Consider the following 20,373-nt stretch of genomic DNA (forward strand, 5'->3'; position numbering starts at 1 on the left):
AATGTATGTTACAAACAAATGGGCATGCAAGGAAGCTTTATAAATTCTGATTAGCAGTAGGTTATACCGACTTGCAAAAGAGCTAACATAATTATAAATGGAATAAGATCAAAAGAAATACAGATACAAAAGGTACACGGCAAGGGATGCCCGTTATCGGCCAAGTTAATATTTAACCTGGTCCTGGAGGTTCTACTCTGAAAAGTTCACTAAACTACGAGCAATTGCTATAAAGGGACTAAGGATAAAAAAAACAAATGTAAAACTAAAGGCATATGCCCGATGATGGGTAGTACTCTTCATAAGGACTCGCATCCAATTGCTAGAATCTAACACAAACCATAAATACAGTAGAACAATTCTGACAACAAGCAGGATTTTATCCTAAATAAAGAAAAAAGACCAAAAAATTCTCAGCTTTTAATTTAACAGACAAAGAAAAAAAAAAGAATCCTATTTATAGCTTAACAAATATACAAGAAGTGGAAAAAAAAGAGTAAAAAATATCTTGGGATAGAGATTGAAAACAATAATAATCAATTGTTTAATAATAATTATAAGAAAAATTGGATGGAAATAAAAAGACCTGTCCAAATGGAACAATCTACCCATCTCCTTTACAGGAAAAATTGAACTGATAAAAACGATGGTACTGCCCAAGATATTGTATCTATTTCAAAATTTACCAGTAATATACAGTTTAAAAACAATTATAGAATGGAGAAAAGATCTTCTGAATTTTGTTTGGAATAAGAAGAGACATCGCATTAAGTATATATCGCTAATAGAAAACAAAAAAAAGGCAGGCTTCGCCTTTCCGGACCTACAAACATATTATGACGCGGCAGCGTTGCTATGGGTTCGAGAGTGGATAAATCTAGACAACGAAGAACTTCTAGATATAGAGGGTCACAATATCAGGGCAGGATGGCACGAATACCTTTGGCCTACTAGAAAAGAAAAGGATAGGGACGCCCAACAACCATATATATTTAGGAGGAGCGTTGTTAACCTGTATGGGAGAAATATAAATATCTCTCTATTATAGTAGAATTACCTTATTGGGTGTCAAGAACCGAGAGTTGTTTAAATATTCAAAACAATAGCAAACAAACCATGGATAACATATATCTCGATATTCCTAAGTTGGATGCAAGACAACACACCTAACTTTAAAAGAAAGACAAAGAGATAACAATTGGGCAAAGAAACATGTCATTGGTTTACTCTACCAACAAATACAAACACAATACAGGAAAGATAATGACATAGACTGGACAATTAATAAAAAAAACCAACCGAGTTAGATAAGATATTATTATTAGAACCAAACAAAAGACTCTCCAAATTATATAAGTTGTTAGTGAATTTACAAACAGAGAAAGAAAACGTAACAGATGTTGCTATGGTGAAATGGGCACAGGACATAAGGAAAACAATAGCATATGAAGATTGGGAATTCAGCTGGGAAATAAATGCAAAATTCTCAGCAAGCTTAGAGTTGAGGGAAAATTATCTTAAATTATACCATCGATGGTACTTAACCCCAACTCAATTGGCAAAATGAATAAAAATATTAATTCGAACCCGTTGGCAACTGCTTCATCAAGAAAGAGGGAAATATGATGCATATGTGTGGTGGTTTTGTCACAAAATAAGAAATTCTTTAAGTGATTGTACATGAAAATATAAAAAAAATAATGAAAATACAAAATAGAATTTAATGCCAGAATTATATTTATTGAATGTGCAGGAATTGGGAAAATTCCCAAAAAAATAAATATTGAACTGTTCTTGTACATGACCACAGCGTTAAAGTCTTTGATAGCCAAAAAACTGGAAAGGAGAAGGCTATCTAACAAAAAAGAAGAATGGTTACTTAAAATTACAGGCTATATGGATATGTAGATAGGCTGTCAATTAGAAGCTTAAAGAATTACCCCTTTGGAATAAATTTGAGAGGGACATGGAAAGATTATCTTCAGTTTATAGATAAGGATAAAAAACAAACAGTTAATAAAATTGTGTTTAAAGAAAACTGAAGTAATGGTATACTATAAAACAGTATGTTTAATATGTATAATGATTTAGTTTGAATACATTATTAGAAGAATCTATACAATAACAATTATAATAACTCTTATTAGAAAATGTTTTTTTTCTTTTATTGTTCTCAGACCCAACTAAACCAATGCGGAAGTCTAAAAGCTGTAAAGATAGATGGAATCAAGCCAAACAATTTGTTTAAAAAAAAAAAAAAAAAAAAAAAAAAAAAAAAAAAAAAAAAAAAAAAAAAAAAAAAAAAAAAAAAAAAAAAAAAGAAACAAACAAGAAAGCAAAAAAAGAAGAGAAAAAAAAAAAAATATAAAAAAAAACAAAATAAGAAAGAAAAAAAAAAAAAAAAAAAAAAAAAAAAAAAAAAATAAGACGATAGAACTGGAGAAACTGAAGCTGGTAAGGGAGAGAAAAAAAATGAAATAACTTTATTTATTTTGTACAAATGTAATTGGAATGAAATTGCTTACTTTTGTGAATATTTACTTTTAAATAATAAAGTTTATGAAAAAAAATAATAATTTACAACTAACTATAAGAAGAAACTTTTTAACTAGCTGAATCCTTACATTTGTTTGCATCATCACCATTGTGATTATTGTTGAGGCGCTAGCTTTCAAATTAATCATGTCTGCCATTCTATGCACAATGTACTGAAAAAAGAGTGACATAAACATAGGCAGAGAGCCAGAATGGTATAGTGGTTAAGAGTGGTGGACTCTGATTGGAAGAACCAGATTTAATTCCTCATTCCCCCCACATGAAGCCTGCTGGGTGATCTTGGGCTAATCTCAGTTCTCTCAGAACTCTCTCAGTTTACATGGAGGCAGTCAGTGGTAAACCATCTCTGAATGTCTCTCACCCTAAGTCAGCTATTACTTTATGGCACTTTCGACCACCAAACATAGGCCATTGTTTCTGCAGATATACTGAAGCTAGACCGAGGCCCCTTCCGCACATGCAGAATAATGCACTTTCAATCCACTTTCAGTGCACTTTGCAGCTATGTGGAATAGCAAAATCCACTTGCAAACAGTTGTGAAAGTGGATTGAGAGTGCATTATTCTGCATGTGCGGAAGGGGCCCTAGTGTGCAAGATACTTACCTTCCAAAGGTTGCCCAGTGAAATTGATCTTCTCTTTTGAGAATGGTTTTGAGGAAATTTGATTAAGATGATCTGAACAATCTTCATCATGCGCTGCATCCATCTTTGCTACTTCCACACAACGGCCCTTAAGGAATGAGGATACATTTGCCTTAATCTGCTTTATTTTATTACGTTTAAATTATTATTTTTCTTTATTAGCTGCCACCAGAATTTTGAGAAATAAAGAGATCCTCAGACCAAACCCTTCCCTCATTCCCAATCAATTCCCATTTTAATAAGCCCCAAGAGTTGCACTGTGTTCTATCTGCTCTCATCCTTTCAGCTCCAAAGAACAGAAGTGGCCTTCCGTAGATATTTTCAGGATCTCGGAATTGCATCAAGCCTCTCTGCTAACAGGTAAACTTATCAGTGATTCTTGTCCTGGGTGAAGATTACTTTTCCTTCAATGCTATCTCATTGGCTCAAGAAAATCATAAGCTTGCCCTACTCCGCCAAATGGAGAGAAGGTATTCTTCTTCACTCATTTAGAGGGATGTGGGCGCCTCTTCAGCTGCCTACAGGAAAGGATTCTCTTTGGAGGAGCCTGCAGAGCTTCTGGGCACCAGTCCACATGATTCCATGAAAGCTCTCCAAAACACTTCCCTTGGAGGAGAACGGATCCTCACAAGCAACATCTGGAGGAAGTGGATGTCTGTAGTGGAAGAGAAGGTGGATATTTGTGAAAACTGTGTCCCACTTCTGATGATCCATTCAGGATATCAGTTTCGCCTTACCCCAGGAGGTGACACCTTTATGTGTTAGAATGGCATCCTACCCATAAGCACAGAAATTACTAGGTAAGAATTATTATTATTGTTATTACTTACTGCAAAACCTAACATGACAACTGAAATTATCAAACACACACCAACTGTCCTCGGAATTAGAAAAATATGTGCTAAAAATTTAATTCCTCACTCTCAAAAACAGTTTTATTATTATATCAGCCTAACATACTTACAGATTTCACAATAACCAGGAAGAAAGAGTTCAGGCTGTCAGGGACAACAGTTGAACCTGCTCTGTGCAAAAAGCAAAATGGAAATGATGTCAGGATATCTATATATCTCTATACATTTTAGATGCTTTTGATTCAAAAAGCAGCTGGACAGCATTGCGATTTTAAAAAGATCCAAGTGTTCTTTTGCAAGTACTGTGTTTGTTTTTACAGGCACAAGTTACAAAATGGAATTCCCCTTTCTCACTGGCAGCAGAACCAGGAAACAGTCATTTGAGAATGGTTTTCATTCTTCCCTATGCCCAGTCTGGCCTGCTTTTAACAGACATGCAGTGGGAAGTGAAGATTCTTCTTGTTACTACTTTTTCTGTTCTCAGTAGACTTTGCTGAGGTCAGGTGGAAAGCAACAAGTGGATTTGTAGGAACTTTCAGAGGACCCTCAGATATTTCACTTGAAAGGAGATACCTTAATCACTCCAATATCTGAATGAAAAAGTCCTCAGATTCTAATCACCAGTTCTTTAATTAAGTGGAAGGCCACATTGCTGGCCCACTGAATGGGCTAGATACATCAACATTGATAGCATTGTGGAAGATAAACCTAATCAGTTCCTTGGGTAGACAACTTAGGGCATTATGTAGACATGGGATATAGTAATTTTGTTCAAAATGTTTGTGCTGAAGTCATGACATACTATATAGCAAATATCCAACCGTCTGAGTAGAAGAGGAGTTTGCCGCTCCCAACACAGCCTATCCCCCCACCCCCCCAAGTTTTGTTCTAGGATCATCAGACTCTTAGGAACAGCATACAGTGTGGGAAAGAAGAAGTGGTAAAAATTACAATCCTGTCTTTGAAAGATTTGCGCCATTAAGTCTATAGTGCTGCATGCTTGGACTTATGCCAATGTATAATAATCAATATAATCCAGTCTGGTGGAGAAAATGGAGAACAGTCCCAGCTTCAACAACAACAAAAAGGCAAACTCTGTGCGAGGGATAATTAGGAAAGGAATTGATAATGAAACTGCAAAGATTGCCATGCCCTTATATAAAGCAGTGGTGCGACCGCACTTGGAGTACTGTGTCCAGTTCTGGTCACCACATCTCAAAAAGGATATCAAAGAGATAGAAAAAGTGCAGAGAAGGGCAATGAGGATGATTGAGGGACTGGAGCACCTTCCTTATGAGGAGAGGCTGCAGCGTTTGGGACTCTTTAATTTGGAGAGGAGACATCTGAGGCACCATGATTGAAGTCTATAACATTATGCATGGAGTAGAAAATGTTGACAGAGGGACATTTTTCTCTCTTTCTCACAATACTAAAACCAGGGGGCATACATTGAAAATGCTGGGGGGAAGAATTAGGACTAATAAAAGGAAACATTTTTTCATGCAATGTGTGATTGATGTTTGGAATATGCTGCCACAGGAGGTGGTGATGGCCACTAACCTGGATAGCTTTAAAAGGGGCTTGGACAGATTTATGGAGGCGAAGTCGATCTGTGGCTACCAATCTTGATCCTCCTTGATCTCAGATTGCAAATGCCTTAGCAGACCAGGTGCTCAGGAGCAGCAGCAGCAGAAGGCCATTGCTTTCACCTCCTGCATGTGAGCTCCCAAAGGCATCTGGTTGGCCACTGCGAGCAGCAGAGTGCTGGACTAGATGGACTCCGGCCTGATCCAGCAGGCTCTTTCTTATGTTCTTATGTATGTTCTTAACACCCAGTGGATAGCCTTGTGTGAAAGAACCAAATTAAGATTGTGTTTTATTAGCAGAAAAAAAGATAAACAATAGGTTTATTAGTAGAAAAAAATGGTAAACAATAGGTTTATTAGTAGAAAAAAATGATAAACAAAATCCTGCTCCCAGTGTCGGTAGTGTAGGAGAAATGTAATCTCTATGATGCCAGGATATTTTATCTTGACAAAATTCTCCAAGTTACAAAATCTAGTTAAATTATTAACATTAGAATGTATCATTTTTATATACACCTGAAGGGGGAAAGCTAATTGGAATATTGACAACCTGTAAAATCTTTGTAGAGAGCAATGAACAAGGAAATCTATTTTTTCCGGTGGCCATGTAGAGAATATTGGGAGTTTTCTGTTAAGAAAAAAGATAATGTTAGAGTCAGATTTTTTTATTTTTTAGAATAAAGATTTTTTTTCTTGATTACACTTGAAATAAATCTATATTTCATTTGGCTTTTATACTAGACTACTAGTGGACCAGCATGGTGTAGTAGTTAAGACAAGCAGACCCTAATTTGGAGAACCATGTGAAGCCTCTTGGATGACCTTAGGACCAGCCACAGTTCTTGAAGAATTCTCTCTGCCCACATGGAGGTAGGCAATGGCCATTTTCGCACAGCACAAATAAAACATTTTCAGGACAGGGGGAAAAAGTGTTTTGGGGTGTAATTCTGCACAGATTTTCCCTCAAAATGTTTTATTTCCAGCCCCAAAACATTTTAAATGAATCCTGTTTTCTAGCGATTCTTTTGGCTGAAACATTTTTAAAAACGCTTCACTTGTCTGCTGTCCCTTTAAGACGCCTTTTTGTGGTCACTCTTTGCCTGCAGAATGCTGCTGCATGCATTTCAGAGCATTTTTTATAATCTGGGGGGGCTTAAACATTGCAGCATCGACTACAGAAGATTCTGGGAACTGCAGCATGAGGCTATGAAGCACCGATTTGTCCACTTACTGCAAAAAAAAGGGGGGGGGGGCAGAAAATGACAGCCAGGAATTATTTGAAAGGGATGAGTGAGAAAAAAGGGGGGGGGGATTAAAAACGTTTTACAAATGTTTTAGGAGATTTGTGCAGAAAAGACCATTGGCAAACCACCTCTGAATAGCTCTTGCCTAGAAAATTGCAGTGTTGCCATAAGTCGGCTATGACTCGACCGCACCCACACATACACTAGTGGTTCAGTTAGCTGTAGATATGCCTGTTCTAGATGGCATATCTGTTCACATGTCCCCAAAGGTAATGTGTTTACATACTCCTGAATCCAGCATGGCTGCTTGATCCTTGCCAGCTATGATCTGTACAGCCTTTTATCAGATTCTAGTTCTTTGCTAGTAGCACTCTCTGCTGGAAGAGAAAGAGTTGTCTATTTTCCTCATGAAACAAAAGTCCAATGGCACCTAAAAGACCAGCTCACACATGAAAGCTTGTATGGAAATCAGTGCTGTCAGCATTTAAGATGCTAGGGGACATCTTTTGCAATTATCCCAGACACACTACACTTAGGCCCTTTCTGCACGGGTCATATACAGCGGCCTGGGGACGGCAAAAACGCCAAAAATGCAGCAGCGCCGACCTGGCTCCCCTCCACCACCCCCAGGGTGGTGTCAGGCCGCCTCCTGGAGGGAGGTTTTTGGGAAAACAGCGCGTTCCCGCTGGCGCGGTGCGAACGGCACAGCCGGGAACACACTGTTTTCCCCGTCCCTCTCCCACTCACCTCGTCGCCTTCGTCGCTCTACTGGACTGCTGAGACCCTCCCTCGCTGTCCTCCGACCCCTAGAGGTCGGAGGGCAGCGTGGGTGGGTCTCAGCAGTCCAGCAGAGCGACGAAGGCGACGAGGTGAGTGGGAGAGGGACGGGGAAGAGGCGGCTCCATGCGGAGCCGCCTCTCCTGCAGCTGGCACTTCTGGGGGGCTCGCCGCCAAGACTCCCGGTCGCGAACGTCTTCCCACCCCTCCACCGGCAGAATTCCTGCAGGTGGAGGAGCGCCCTTTCCGCAGTGCCTCAGACAATTACCTCAGGGAGCAGGCAAGTTCTAAGGAAGCTTGTGATTCCTTAAATCCTAGCATCTTGTTGTACCAAGGTTTATAGTTCAAAAGCTGAGGTTTCATTTCACCTACACAGCGTTAACCACCACCCTTCCAGAGATCGTCTACTTGTTCCTGCTTGTCTTTGCATTCCTAATCTTAATCCTGGTTGCTCTCCTAACTTTTGGTGCCAATTTCCTGTTCCTGGTTTTTTTCCCCTCTCCAAACCTTCAACCTGAAACTTTATGCTGTGAAGGTTACAGTTCTTATACCTTCATCCACAGTCTCAAGTTGTTTGAAGTATTTCTGAAAGTTTATTAAAAGCTCTCATCTTTTTTAAAAAAAAAACAACCCTAAACAATGAAGATCATGAACAATAGTTTTTAACTTTCATGATATATTGCAGCTCAAGTGTATTTATTTTATTTTAAAAATACAATTAAAGGTGTAGTGGAATGGAATCTATAATATAAGGAAAAACCTACTATACCAATGCTGCTGGCAAGGGGTTGAACAAAGTGCAATTATTTAATGAAGTGCTATAGATAAGTTAAAATATACATATCAGTACACAGAGTACAACAAGCTAAAACCACATCCAAAATCTCATCAACTAAACAGCAAGCTACATGTGAAAATGCAACAAACACACGTCAAAATCAGAGAACAAATTATGGGGAAAATATTGAAATACAGGGTATAGTCACATCAGTATTGGGTTGTACTGTGCAATTTGCCATAAATATCTTTTAAGACTCCATCAGGTAAGCAAAGTCAATAGGGAATTCTTCCCAGCATTTCAGCATATCAGTTTCAAAATCCAAATGGGATGACCACCCATTTCACCAAGGTTTGATCACTTCAAGGTGTTTGTTGCATGTTCACGTGTAGCTTGCTATTTTGTTTGCAAGACTTTGGATGTGGTTGTTGTACTGTGTGTACTGATATATGTATTTTCACTATTTATTGTCTATAGCACTTTATTATATAATTGCACTTTGTTCAACCACTTGTCAGTATTGGTGTGGTGAGTTTGTCCTTATATTATTTATTTTATTTAAAACATTTATTAGCTCCCTTTCCCTCTTGCAGAACCCAAGGCAACTTACGATATAAATAAAAGATTAATTAAAAACGCAATAAAGAGCAGGTGAAATTTACATTGCTGCCTGGGGGTGGGGCAGGGAAAGGAGCACGCTCAGTGCTAGCATCCAGCCCAATGTGGGGCTGGGACACCCACCTGTCGGCAAGAGCAAGTGATGTGCCTGGAGGAGACTGGGCTGCGGCCTTATTTGGGGAGGCTGGGCCATCCCACACCTCTTCTTGCCCGAGCGCTGATGTCTTCTCCCACACTCCCTCCCTCGTGGTCTGAGTTTTTTTGTTGTGGGCATTCTGATTACAGTGACTGGTGCTGTTATTTGCATTTCATCTGTCACAGCCTGGCAGGTTGCGCCCCATTCAGGGGCAGAGGAGCTTGCATGCCAGTCCTCCCCATTTGGAGGGGACCCCATAAGAGTCCTGGGGGGGGGGGGTGGAGCGAGCCTGTGAACCACATGCCCAAGCAGTGGCTGCTGGTGGCTCGCGCCCCCTAGCAGCAAGGAAAGTTCATCCACAGGCCAGCGCCCAGATGGCTCCCATTATCTTGCTGCTCTGGGCGTTGGCATTTTCCCCCATGCATCAGGCTGGGAGAAAGTTATTAATGGGGGACAGCTGTCGTGCCGCCCAATGCCGGATCCGTCCCCTATGCTGCTCCTGTTTCCTTTTGCCACGACCCCAATAAAACAGCGGTGGCCAAATTTCACCCACACAATTGGTTTTTTGTGTCTCCTTCTGCACCCTCTGACTGCTTCCTTCCTTCTTTAGGTGGCAAAAGCAATACAATACAAAATAACAGTTATAGGAACCCATAAAAGTCACGATTTAAACACAGACTGTTTGCAGCTCTGAAAGTACATATTTGGCTGTCCTAATGAACACCCCCCAGCAAAAAAGTTTGATTTACATTTTTAGAAATATGCTTACAAATATAAGTAATGTGGCCAGAATGAATGTGATAATAAATGACATTTTTCTGAACCTGAAAATGATATGAATTGGAACTTTCTGCAGCTAGCCTCAGAGGTTTAATTCTGAAGTAACAAAGCACTTCACTGACCTCTACTGGCTAAAGATAAAAATTAATAGGATGAAAAATTGTGGGGAAACCATAGGAAAACTTAGAAGATTGCTCTTGTTGACTAATGTTCCAAAGGTGTGTTTGACAGCATTTCTATATCCACACTCTTATTTTCCCTTTCCCTCTGCCCTCTTCCTCTGTCCATCCCCTACATTCTTGTTTGATACACCATTATAGGGATGGTATTGAATATTGTCCCTTGTACATTTTAAGGATTGCCAGGTTTTATCAGAGTTATTTGGTGTTTTATTGATTGTTGTTAATCTTTTGCTTTAAACCTCCCTGAGCCTGCTGGGGAAACAGAACAAACAATAATAGTAAAAGTAACAACAACAACAATAAATGGAGCAACTTGTAAATGAAGAATGATCTAGTTTGGGTTAATTACAGTAATGTTTTCAATTTCCTAACCAAATAATAAACAGATTTATGTGGAATTCAGTGCCTCTAAAATTGAAAGCTTTTATGCAAAATGTCTAGGAAGAAATTGATCACATATCTAGGCAAGATGTGCTGATAATCATAGGTGCAAGGACCCTCAGAAGTGAGAAACAGAGTAAAATTTTGTTGGAAAAGTTGGGCTAGATGCACAAAGGTGCACAGGAGAATGACTCCCAGAAGTCTGTGAAAACAACAAACTGTTTGTTGTATGCTTCCGTTTCAGGCAACTAAACAGAATATATGTGGACATCATTGAATGGCCAAAATCAAATAGGTTACATAATTGGAAGCAGAAGATACAGAAATTCTATTCTCTCTGCTAAAACAAGTCCTGGAGCTAACTGTGGTACAGACAATGAATCGCTAATACTGGAAATTAGAATAAAGCATTTATAGTGCCAAAATACAATCTAAACAAAACTCCTGAAGAGTTTAAACCCCATGAAAAGAACAGATTTGTATTACTATGTTCAAGTGAACAGGAATCGGAAGAACTGTGGGTTGAAACCAAACAATTATGACACAACAATTACTGCCCAGTCAGCCTAACATCAATACCAGGAAATATCCTAGAGCAGATCATTAAACAGACAGTCTGTAAGAACTTAGCAGGGAATGCCATGATCGCTGAAAATCTAACATGGGTTTCTCAAAAATAAATCATTTCAGACTAATCTTATCTCTGCTGTTGTTCTTTTGGATAGAGTAACAAGCTTGCTGTGGATGTAGCATACTTCGATTTCAGTAAGGCCTTTGACAAGGTCCCCCATTTTATTCTTGCAAGCAAGCTGACTAGACAATGCTACTGGGTTTGCAATTGGTTGATTGATTAAACCCAAAGGGTGCTCACCAATGTCTCATCTTTATCCCGAAGAGAAGCGAATAGTGGGGTGCCAGAGGGTCTGTACTATTCAATATTTTCATCAATGACTGGAATGATGGAATAGGAGGCATGCTAATCAAAATTTGCAGATGACACCAAATTAGGAGGGGTAGCTACTACCCCAGAGGACAGGGTCGGAATTCAAAATGACCTGGGCAGATTAGACAGCTGGGCCAAAACGAACAAAATGAATTTCAACAGAGATAAATGTAAGATACTGCACTTAGGCAGAAAAAATGAAATGCCTAGATACGAGGTGGGTGACACCGGGCTTGACAACAGTATATGTGAAAGGGACCTGGGAATCTTGGTACACCACAAACTGAACAAGAGTCAGCAGTGTGATGTGGCAACCAAGAAAGCTAATGCAATTCTGGAGTAGGAGTATAGTGTCTAGGACAGTGGTTCTCAACCTCCCTAATGCCGCGACCCTTTAATACAGTTCCTCATGTTGTGGTGACCCCCAACCCTAACATTTATCCATTTTACAGATGGAGAACACTGATGCAGAGTCTTAGGTGACCCCTGTGAAAGGGCCGTTTGACCCCCAAAGGGGTCCCGACCCCCAGGTTGAGAACCACTGGTCTTGGACTATAGTATCTAGATTGAGGGACATAATAGAACCACTACACTGGTCAGACCTTACCGAAAATACTATGATTAGTTCTGAGAACCTTAATTCAAGAAGGATATTGACAAGCTGGAATGGGTCCAGAGGAGGGCAACCAAAATGATAAAAGGTTTGGATTCCATGTCCTATAAGAAGTAGCTTAGGGAGCTGGGTATGTTTAGTCTGGAGAAGAGAATGTTAAGGAGTGACATGTTTAAATATTTGAAGGAATGTCATGTTGAAGAGGGAGCAAGCTTGTTTTCTGCTGCTCCAGAGACTCGGACAATGGATTCAAAGTAAGGAAAAGAGATTCCATCTAAACATTAGGAAGAACTTTCTCATGGTAAGAGATGTTCAGTTGTGGAATACACTGCCTCAGAGGACAGGGTGGAACCTAATTCTTTGGAAATTTTTAAACTGGGGCTGGATGGCCATCTGTCAATGGAGCTTTGATTGTGTATTTCTGCATGGCAGGAGGTTGGACTTGATGGCATTAGTGGTCTTTTCCAACTCTATGATTCTACTATCATGGAAGAATGTGCAAAGGCTATTTCTGTAGTCAAAACAAATGAATGATGGATGAAACTCTTAAAATTGCTAAAATATAGTCTAGAAGCAAAAGTAAAAGGTGACAAATAGAATCAGAAGTCTGAATGCAGCATTCTAGCAATTTGCTCATAGTGACAAAGAACTATTATAATCAGTGTACTCTGGACATGAGGCTATTGTTGGGGCAGAATATGGAGAAAAAGAATGGTTTTCAATTGACAAATGTGTCGGATTGTTACCTGAATAGGTGGTCTGCCTTCTAATAATTAATTAGGGAGAGTTAGAGGATAGAAGGCGGCCCAGCAATAGGCAGGTAACAGTGGGATTCTCCACCAATGTATACCAGGATGCTTCTTTAAGAGACTAGACCCGAAAATAATGAGGACAACTTTGACTACAGAAAGAGGCTTTTATTGGAAAGATTACAAACAAACAAGGGAACTGCAATCATACAGAGTCTAAGAAAATAAAGTGTAGTGGAGGTTGTAGAGATGGAATTGGTTCAGGGTGATGCAGCACCTGTCCAGAAGACCAAGGAACAGAGAGCAATGCACATCAGGCACATGCTGACTTGAGGAGATAAGGATGATGCAGGATGAATAAATAAGACCACTGCACACAGGAGTACAGTTTTACTTCCTAATTTATAGGGCGAAACATATCCTGAAGCAATGATGATGAGCGTGCCTCATGAGAACAAAGTGTTGATGAGCTTATCCATAAGAGCTGCGAAATTAGGCTGGGAATTGGGAATGAAGTGACTTAAGCTGTCTAACTTGCATTGTTAATCTTATTGGGAATGTTTTAGTTGCATATTTATTGAATTTTTATTTTATTTTAGATGTATATGTTAGCCACCCTGATCCCGGTTTTGGCTAGGAAGAGTGTACTCAAATATATAATAATAATAACTATTATTATTATAATTATTATCAGAGTATGATGCATGTACCCAGATACTTCTGAATGGTAGGCCCTGGTCTTAACAAAAAAACATATTGAAAAGGTGAATATGACTCTTAATGGTAATGCATGCCTAGCAGATGCAAAATATTGATTTTGCAATATAGACACATTTTGGTATTTAGACAAATGTTATGAGATCTATGCCAATAAACTGATGCATAATAAGAACACTTTGAAAGCAATTCGTGTGTGTGTATGTGTATGTGTATATATTGCCTTTTCATGCTAATATTATTCAGACATGTACACCAAAACCACAGCTCAGCCATCTCTGTGGCCTCTTCCACACATGCAGAATAATGCACTTTCAATATACTTTCAATGCACTTTGCAGCTGGATTTTACCGTACGAAATAGCAAAATCTACTTGCAAACAATTGTGAAAGTGGATTGAAAGTGCATTATTCTGCATGTGTGAAAGGGGCATGTGTTTCACAGTGAAACTAGCCTGAGTAAAACAGGAATTTGTTTCTCTTAGCTTACAATATACATTATCACTCCATTTTGATAACCAATAGACAAACAAAACATTTAAGGTTTGTTTTCACTGGCCATTGTGGGGAAATTCATGACAAAAATTTAGCAACTATGAAGATTAATCAGAAGTAAGAGAAGAGTTATATTGTGTATCTTCAATGTCAGAGAGTAATTGACACAATATATTTATCTAAACAGACATACATTAATTATGGATCTTAAAGTCCTGGAGCAAAAATAACCCTAATGTACATGAAATATTAAACGTGTTTGAAGAGCATTGCTTACCATGCAGTAGCCTGTGTTACAGCTTTGTCAAAATACTAACAGATGTTGGGAAGAATATTAGACATGTCACAGTACAGAGAGATTGCCAATATACAACTTGTAAACAAGTTTTGTATGGTCCCAGGGTTCACATTAGAATTGTGAGACCCACAGCTTTCTTTACCAATATGTTACTATCTCTCACGGAAGAAGATGTACATTTTAAAAAGAGAAGGCAAAATTCTAGAGTGGGCAAGGTAGTGAGTGTCGCTACTGGGCTGGGCCTAGTTGTGTGGCTAACATCTGCTGATCACCTTCTTCGTAAGGGGAGGTGATAACAGAAAGCATCAGGATCATTTCAAGGACTGTTTTGATCTCTAAGTCCACCCTTGCTTTACAGAAACCGAATCCTGCAAGGCTCAGCTATATTGCTGTGATTGACTAGCAACCTTCAAAATGGTCACTGAGAGCTCAGCGGGCATTCCCTTTAAAACTACAATAATTGTTTCTATTATCTGGGGAATTTTTAGCACTCCCCTTTTTTAAAATTTTCGATTTTTCTGCAAACCTGGAACATTTTTCAGGTTTGTAGAGAAATCCCACATCTGTTCCTGGCTCTGTTTTGCAGATGTATTGATCATATTGTCTATGGTGCAGTAAGATATTTCATACTCTGAAATTACTTTAGAAGAGCTATGACGCCTAACCATGTTATCAGAAATATTTTATCTAATAAGGGCTGTTTCCTCATGGAGACAATTCTGCAAACGCTGTTTCCCCCATACTTTTCTTGCCTCAGTTCCTTGCAGCCACTATTAGCCCCCAAGGGTTATTATGATCTATTACCATGATCTATTTGTTCATCCAACTTTCATTTCTCTAACGTTTTTGTTGCAGAGTCATTTCTCTAACGTTTTTGTTGCAGAGTTCTAAAGAGAAGAGATGTGATAACTTTGCAATAAAAAGGATAATTTTTACAAAATAAAAGCTGGAGCTCATAGATCATGGCAATAAATCATTATAAATCCATTGCAAACTAGAAATTCCCAATTAAAAAAACCCTTTAAAAGTATTCCTGTGTGTGTGTGTGTTTGTGTTTGTGTGTGTGTGTGTGTGTGTAAGAACTAGAGGCTGAAGCAAGCAAAATGGTGCTGATGAGGGTAAGACTTGAAAAAATGAACATGTTCCAGTCCCAGAGGTGTAGCTGGGGAAAATGGAGCCCGGGGCGGACTTCACATTTTCCACTCTCCACCCAATCCCCCCCCCCGCACCACTTTCCCCCTGCGCTTGGTCCCCCACACCCTACTTACTTCTCCTTCATAAATCTGTCCAAGCCCCTTTTAAAGCTATCCAGGCTAGTGGCCGTCACCACCTGTGGCAGCATAAGGCTGCATAATTCTTTCTTTCCATTTTAAGACCATTATTAGGTGGGAGGATGGGCTCCTTGCTTTTCTCATGCAGGCTCACAAAGAGTTCTAGTGAACTCCAAACCATGCTCACATGTTACATTTGAGTAGATCTTAAAATGACAGCTACTGCTTAATAGTAGCTACTGCTTAAAATAGACAACTTAAAATAGACAGCTACTGCTTCTTAGCCCTTATAATCTAGTTGAGTGTGGGGAACGCAAGATCAGGAGCACCCAACACAGCAGCAATTAGCTATATGGCCATTGCCATTTTCAGAAGGGAGCAGGGAGCAAAATCCTGGAGCTCCATTCTTTCATTGTCATAGCAGAAGAAAAAATGGTTTTATGTTGCCTGGCCTGGGGAGCTTTGCCTCAGCTTTCCAGTAATGCTTCTTTCTCAGCTTTGGTGTTGCTGCTGCTGCTGTCTGAGGGGACTTACTTTAGGGGTAGGACTGGAGCTTTGTCCCTGAATGTCATTTTCCCTCTTACAACATACTTGGGAAATTGTGGGAGCTACTGCCACTTATTTAGATATTTGAACATCACTTTTCTCCCCAATGGGAATTCAAGACAGTTCATGTCATCCTCCCTGCCTCCATTTTATCCTCACAACAACTTTGTGAGGTAGATTAGGCTGATTAGAAAGAGATTAGGCCAAGATCACCCACTGTGTTTCCATGGCAGGGTGGGGATTGAATCTGACACCCTAACTACCATATCACATTTCATTTGTAAGGAAGATACAAGAGCAGCCCTTAAAAAAAAGTGGTTTTCCAGGGATTGCTAAATTTCATGAGGTTGCAGTTTAACCATACCACTTTAACAGTGACATCTATGTTTTCATCAGCGTGAAACGCTTTTGACTTTTTTAACATTAACGCTTCATAGCCAGCTTCCACAGAAGCATTTTGAAGCTGCTACAGGAAAGTAAGTGAAATCCAAAAATCCAACACTCCAGAGCCAATTGAAGGTATCAAACTGAGGCCCTCTCCAGGATTGGGTTCCCTTTCCAGGATCAGGTTTGTCCACACTGTAAAAACCAAGTGGAGACTGGTGCTCACATTATATTCGATTGTCCGAGATATGTGGGTATTAGGAATTTCTCTCCTTGGCTGGCACCAGACAAACCTGAAAGAGACTCTGACAGTTCTGTTGTGGAGGTTCTGTTAAACAATACAGACACCGTGATCTTGGAAAAAGTAGCAAAATTTCTTTTACAAGTGACAGAACTTTCTAAGTAATGTCCAATGCTAGATACAGTTTCTCTGTCTGTGTTTTGAATGCATCTATTTGTACTTCATAAATGTCTGGTAATCCTCTAAAGTCTATTTTATATGCCTAATAAAGGTGGTGGTGGTTGTTGTAACAAACTGAGGAATCTTTGTTCATACGCCACTATAATTGAACATGTATTTTAGGTTAATAGGCAAGTTGCATTTTAAATTCTCTTTTTCCTGTTTATGTTCATGCTTACACCTGCACCCAGTAGCCCCAATTGATAACTCATTTGGGCCAAACAGGCTACACACACACAAAATTAAGCAAAAAACATTAGGAAGAATTAGAAAGCACAGATTTTTAGAGGGGGAAAGGTTACCTTAGAAAGTAAGATGTTGCAAGGAATTGTTCATGTCGCAAATCAGCAAGAATACATTTAAAAACCTGAAAAAATTGAAAATAGGAAAAAATTATACTGTTCAATAACTGTGGTCATCTTTTAAAAAAACATTTCCTGCTATTTTAGAAAGCATTTAAGGGATACATGCTATGAACTGAACCTTCTTTTACATATGTTTATTGATAAAGAGCAAAGACACAACCCGTATATCTAAGAATCAATATGGTTCCATCTGTGGATACTTAAATCCACGGATTGTGTGGACACAAAAGGGAGTCAGGGTTGCAGAAAAATCCTAAAAGAAAAGAAGTATTTACCAAAGAATAAACTAAAAAACCTGTGCAAGTGCACAAAATTGTTCTTCAAATGCAGAAGGCATGAAAGGAGGAAGATATGAGAGAAGGAACAGAAGCTGCCTCACTCCATTGCTAAGGAAGTGATAAAGGAGACAGGTGGGAGAGTAGATACAGGACATGCCAACTTCTTTGCTGTTGAGGTGGCAAGGCTGAGGTGGTGACACATGGGACAGGCAGAGGAGGAGGTGAGGGATTCCCCACTTCTTCCTGCTGCTGGGGCAGAAACTCTCCCTCTCCTCCAGATCCAGCCAAGAGGGTGATGCTGGAGGTGGGCAGGGAAGGGATGCGGAAGACATCATTCCTTCCGCTTCCTTAGCTGTCAAGGTGGAAGTACTAGAGGTGGGCCCGTGAAGGAGTAGAAACCTGAGACATCATGGAAGCAGGCCAGTGAAGGGGGTGGGGGGATAAGATCCTCCCATGAGTCTCACAGGTCCCCTTTTTTGAAACCTGGACTTGAAGGTGGTTTTAAAACTACACCTGATTAACCTTTATTTTGGTGAAGATTCAGTGCTACAATATGTTTAACAAAAGAAAGGGAAAAGTTAGCAGCACACAAATCTGGGGGAAACTCCTGTTCTCCCAACTTAGAGATTGGGAATTGTTAAGTTTAATTTCAGAGTGTGGTTCAGTACAAGGGGGGAAAACATATAAGGAAGAAGCTGTAGTTTGACAAGAATATTTCAACATACATTCGCTTCCACACAGAGGTGCCAAAATGCATCTGCTGAGGAAGGAGAAATGAGCTGGGTGAAAGTGGGCAGGAATGGCTTCTACATTGTCCTTGCCAGTACCAACTGCCTGCTCCCTTCATCCTTTCTTCATCATCAGTGCCTCTACATTAACTATGGGTAAACTATGAAAAACACTAGCCTTGATGCTGTTCAAGAACAACCCCTGTAGGCCTCAACAATTGCTCAGCTATCAGAAGACATCAAAATCACCTCTGCTCCTCATTGGAGGTAAAGGAAGTTCTGGAGGGAATGGGTGCACCCCTTCTTCCTAGTCACTTGACCTTGGTGGGAAAAGTAGCTAGCCCAGGCTAAAACTCTTAATATGCTATCTAAAATGCTCCGTGGTTGACCCTATGCCAGCACAGTCCCACATGTACCTGTACAGAGGACCACTAGATGCACTACTGTTAGGGTAAGCAACACTCATTTTCTTACCTTATAATCTGTCATGTCAAGGCAGAACCACTGAAGGAACACAAATCATCCTCTCCCCCCACCCCAAGTACGAGCTGCACCCTTTCCCCCTTTCACAGCTGACCAATTGTGTGTGGGAGATGATTAAAGGGTCAACTTCCCCTTTCACATCAAAGTGGCAGTATTCAAAGGCAGCTCTGACTCTAAGGCAAAACTGTTAGGTGCAACATGCATTGTGCTTGGAATGAGCATGACATTGTGGAAGAAAAAACAATATCGAGGTGGATAGGTGACTAAACAAGGCAAGGGAAGCATATTTACTTTTCTCAGTGAAAACATAAATATTTAAAGTTAATGCCTAGAAATTGGCACCAACTACAGACATGATGACACATCTTCTGGTACCTTCATTCACTACACTTTCAACCACAAAAGAAGAAGTTATAAAAATGCATGCGGAAATGCTATAAGTATCAGTGCTTATCTTCAAGGTCTACATTTCAGAGGGAGCAATATTGGAAGTGATTTTCACCTAACTGACCCGATATTGTTGTGGCTTTCTCTGAGAACTAAACAAATCAAATTAAACAAATATTGCTGAACACTGCTTTTCTAGTTTTTCCCCTGCCACACTCATTAGATAGGATTACAGCTGATCTGTGCCAGAAATGCAGCTACGTTGATTAAACGCTATTCCATCTGTATTACAAGGCTGAAAGTTAATACTAAAAGGAAAATAACTACAGTGATTTTGTTGTGGGAATTTGTAGCTGCATCATGCATAACCACGGACAGCTAGATTTGGGTTCCAACATCTGAAATCCCTTGGAAAATCATGGCCAACCACTGAGCAAACGCTATACAATTTTTGAGTGCTGGCATTCAAGGAGATGAATGCCCACCAACCAGCTACTAGTTTTCTTCAGCACCTCTGCACTGCAAGATAGACAACAGGGCTATAAACTGAATTTTGCAGCATATAAAATACATTTTTGAATTTAAAAATATTCTTGCAATTATTCAAAATGTTGTGCATGTTTTTTTAATGAGAAGTAAATTGTAGAAGGGAGTGAAAGGGTTGAAAGTGTGAAGTGATTGGTTGACCCTTGAGAGAGGCAGGAAAGGGTTTTTGTTTAAGGAGAGAGAGTCAGTCTGTCCTAAACTAAGAGTGAGAAGAGGCTGAAGTAAACAGATGTCATATTTAGTCACATATTTAGTCACAAACCAAAAAAGGGAGTGGTCATCACAACACTTTTCCCATTCCCACAAGCAAATGGTTGTGAAAAATACTGGGTGAAATGCACAGACCCAGGATCAATTACTCCAACACTCCCAGGGTTGCTAATATAATGTTCTTTGGTCAGCAGCAATCTCACACAGCAGTTTTGCAAGGAAATAACTCTGATGAGGAACATTACAGGAATATGAACAACATGTGGTGCTAATGGATCCCAAGAGAATCCATGTACAAGTTTGCAAACCACCATCTTTCACTTCTGGTACTTTTAAGTGCATTTTGGATCCAGACCAGAATGGTG

The 20,373-nt window shown here is 39.6% G+C and overlaps 1 protein-coding gene across 3 annotated transcripts in view; it reads right to left on the minus strand.

The window, feature by feature from the left end:
- Positions 1-20,373, minus strand: part of LOC125439689 (cyclic nucleotide-binding domain-containing protein 2-like) — a 61,552-nt gene that overhangs the window by 16,554 nt on the left and 24,625 nt on the right. For 2 of the 3 annotated variants that reach the window (XM_048508813.1, XM_048508812.1), the window contains exons 8-11: positions 17,314-17,378; positions 6,190-6,267; positions 4,164-4,224; positions 3,161-3,287 (exon numbers count right to left, since the gene is read on the minus strand). In XM_048508813.1, the coding sequence (XP_048364770.1) occupies positions 3,161-3,287; positions 4,164-4,224; positions 6,190-6,267; positions 17,314-17,378 (331 nt within the window). The remainder of the gene's footprint in view (positions 1-3,160; positions 3,288-4,163; positions 4,225-6,189; positions 6,268-17,313; positions 17,379-20,373) is intronic. The other variant, XM_048508814.1, reaches the window with a different exon arrangement.

This window comes from Sphaerodactylus townsendi, linkage group LG10 (genome assembly GCF_021028975.2).
Source record: "Sphaerodactylus townsendi isolate TG3544 linkage group LG10, MPM_Stown_v2.3, whole genome shotgun sequence".
Taxonomy (NCBI): Eukaryota; Metazoa; Chordata; class Lepidosauria; order Squamata; family Sphaerodactylidae; genus Sphaerodactylus; species Sphaerodactylus townsendi.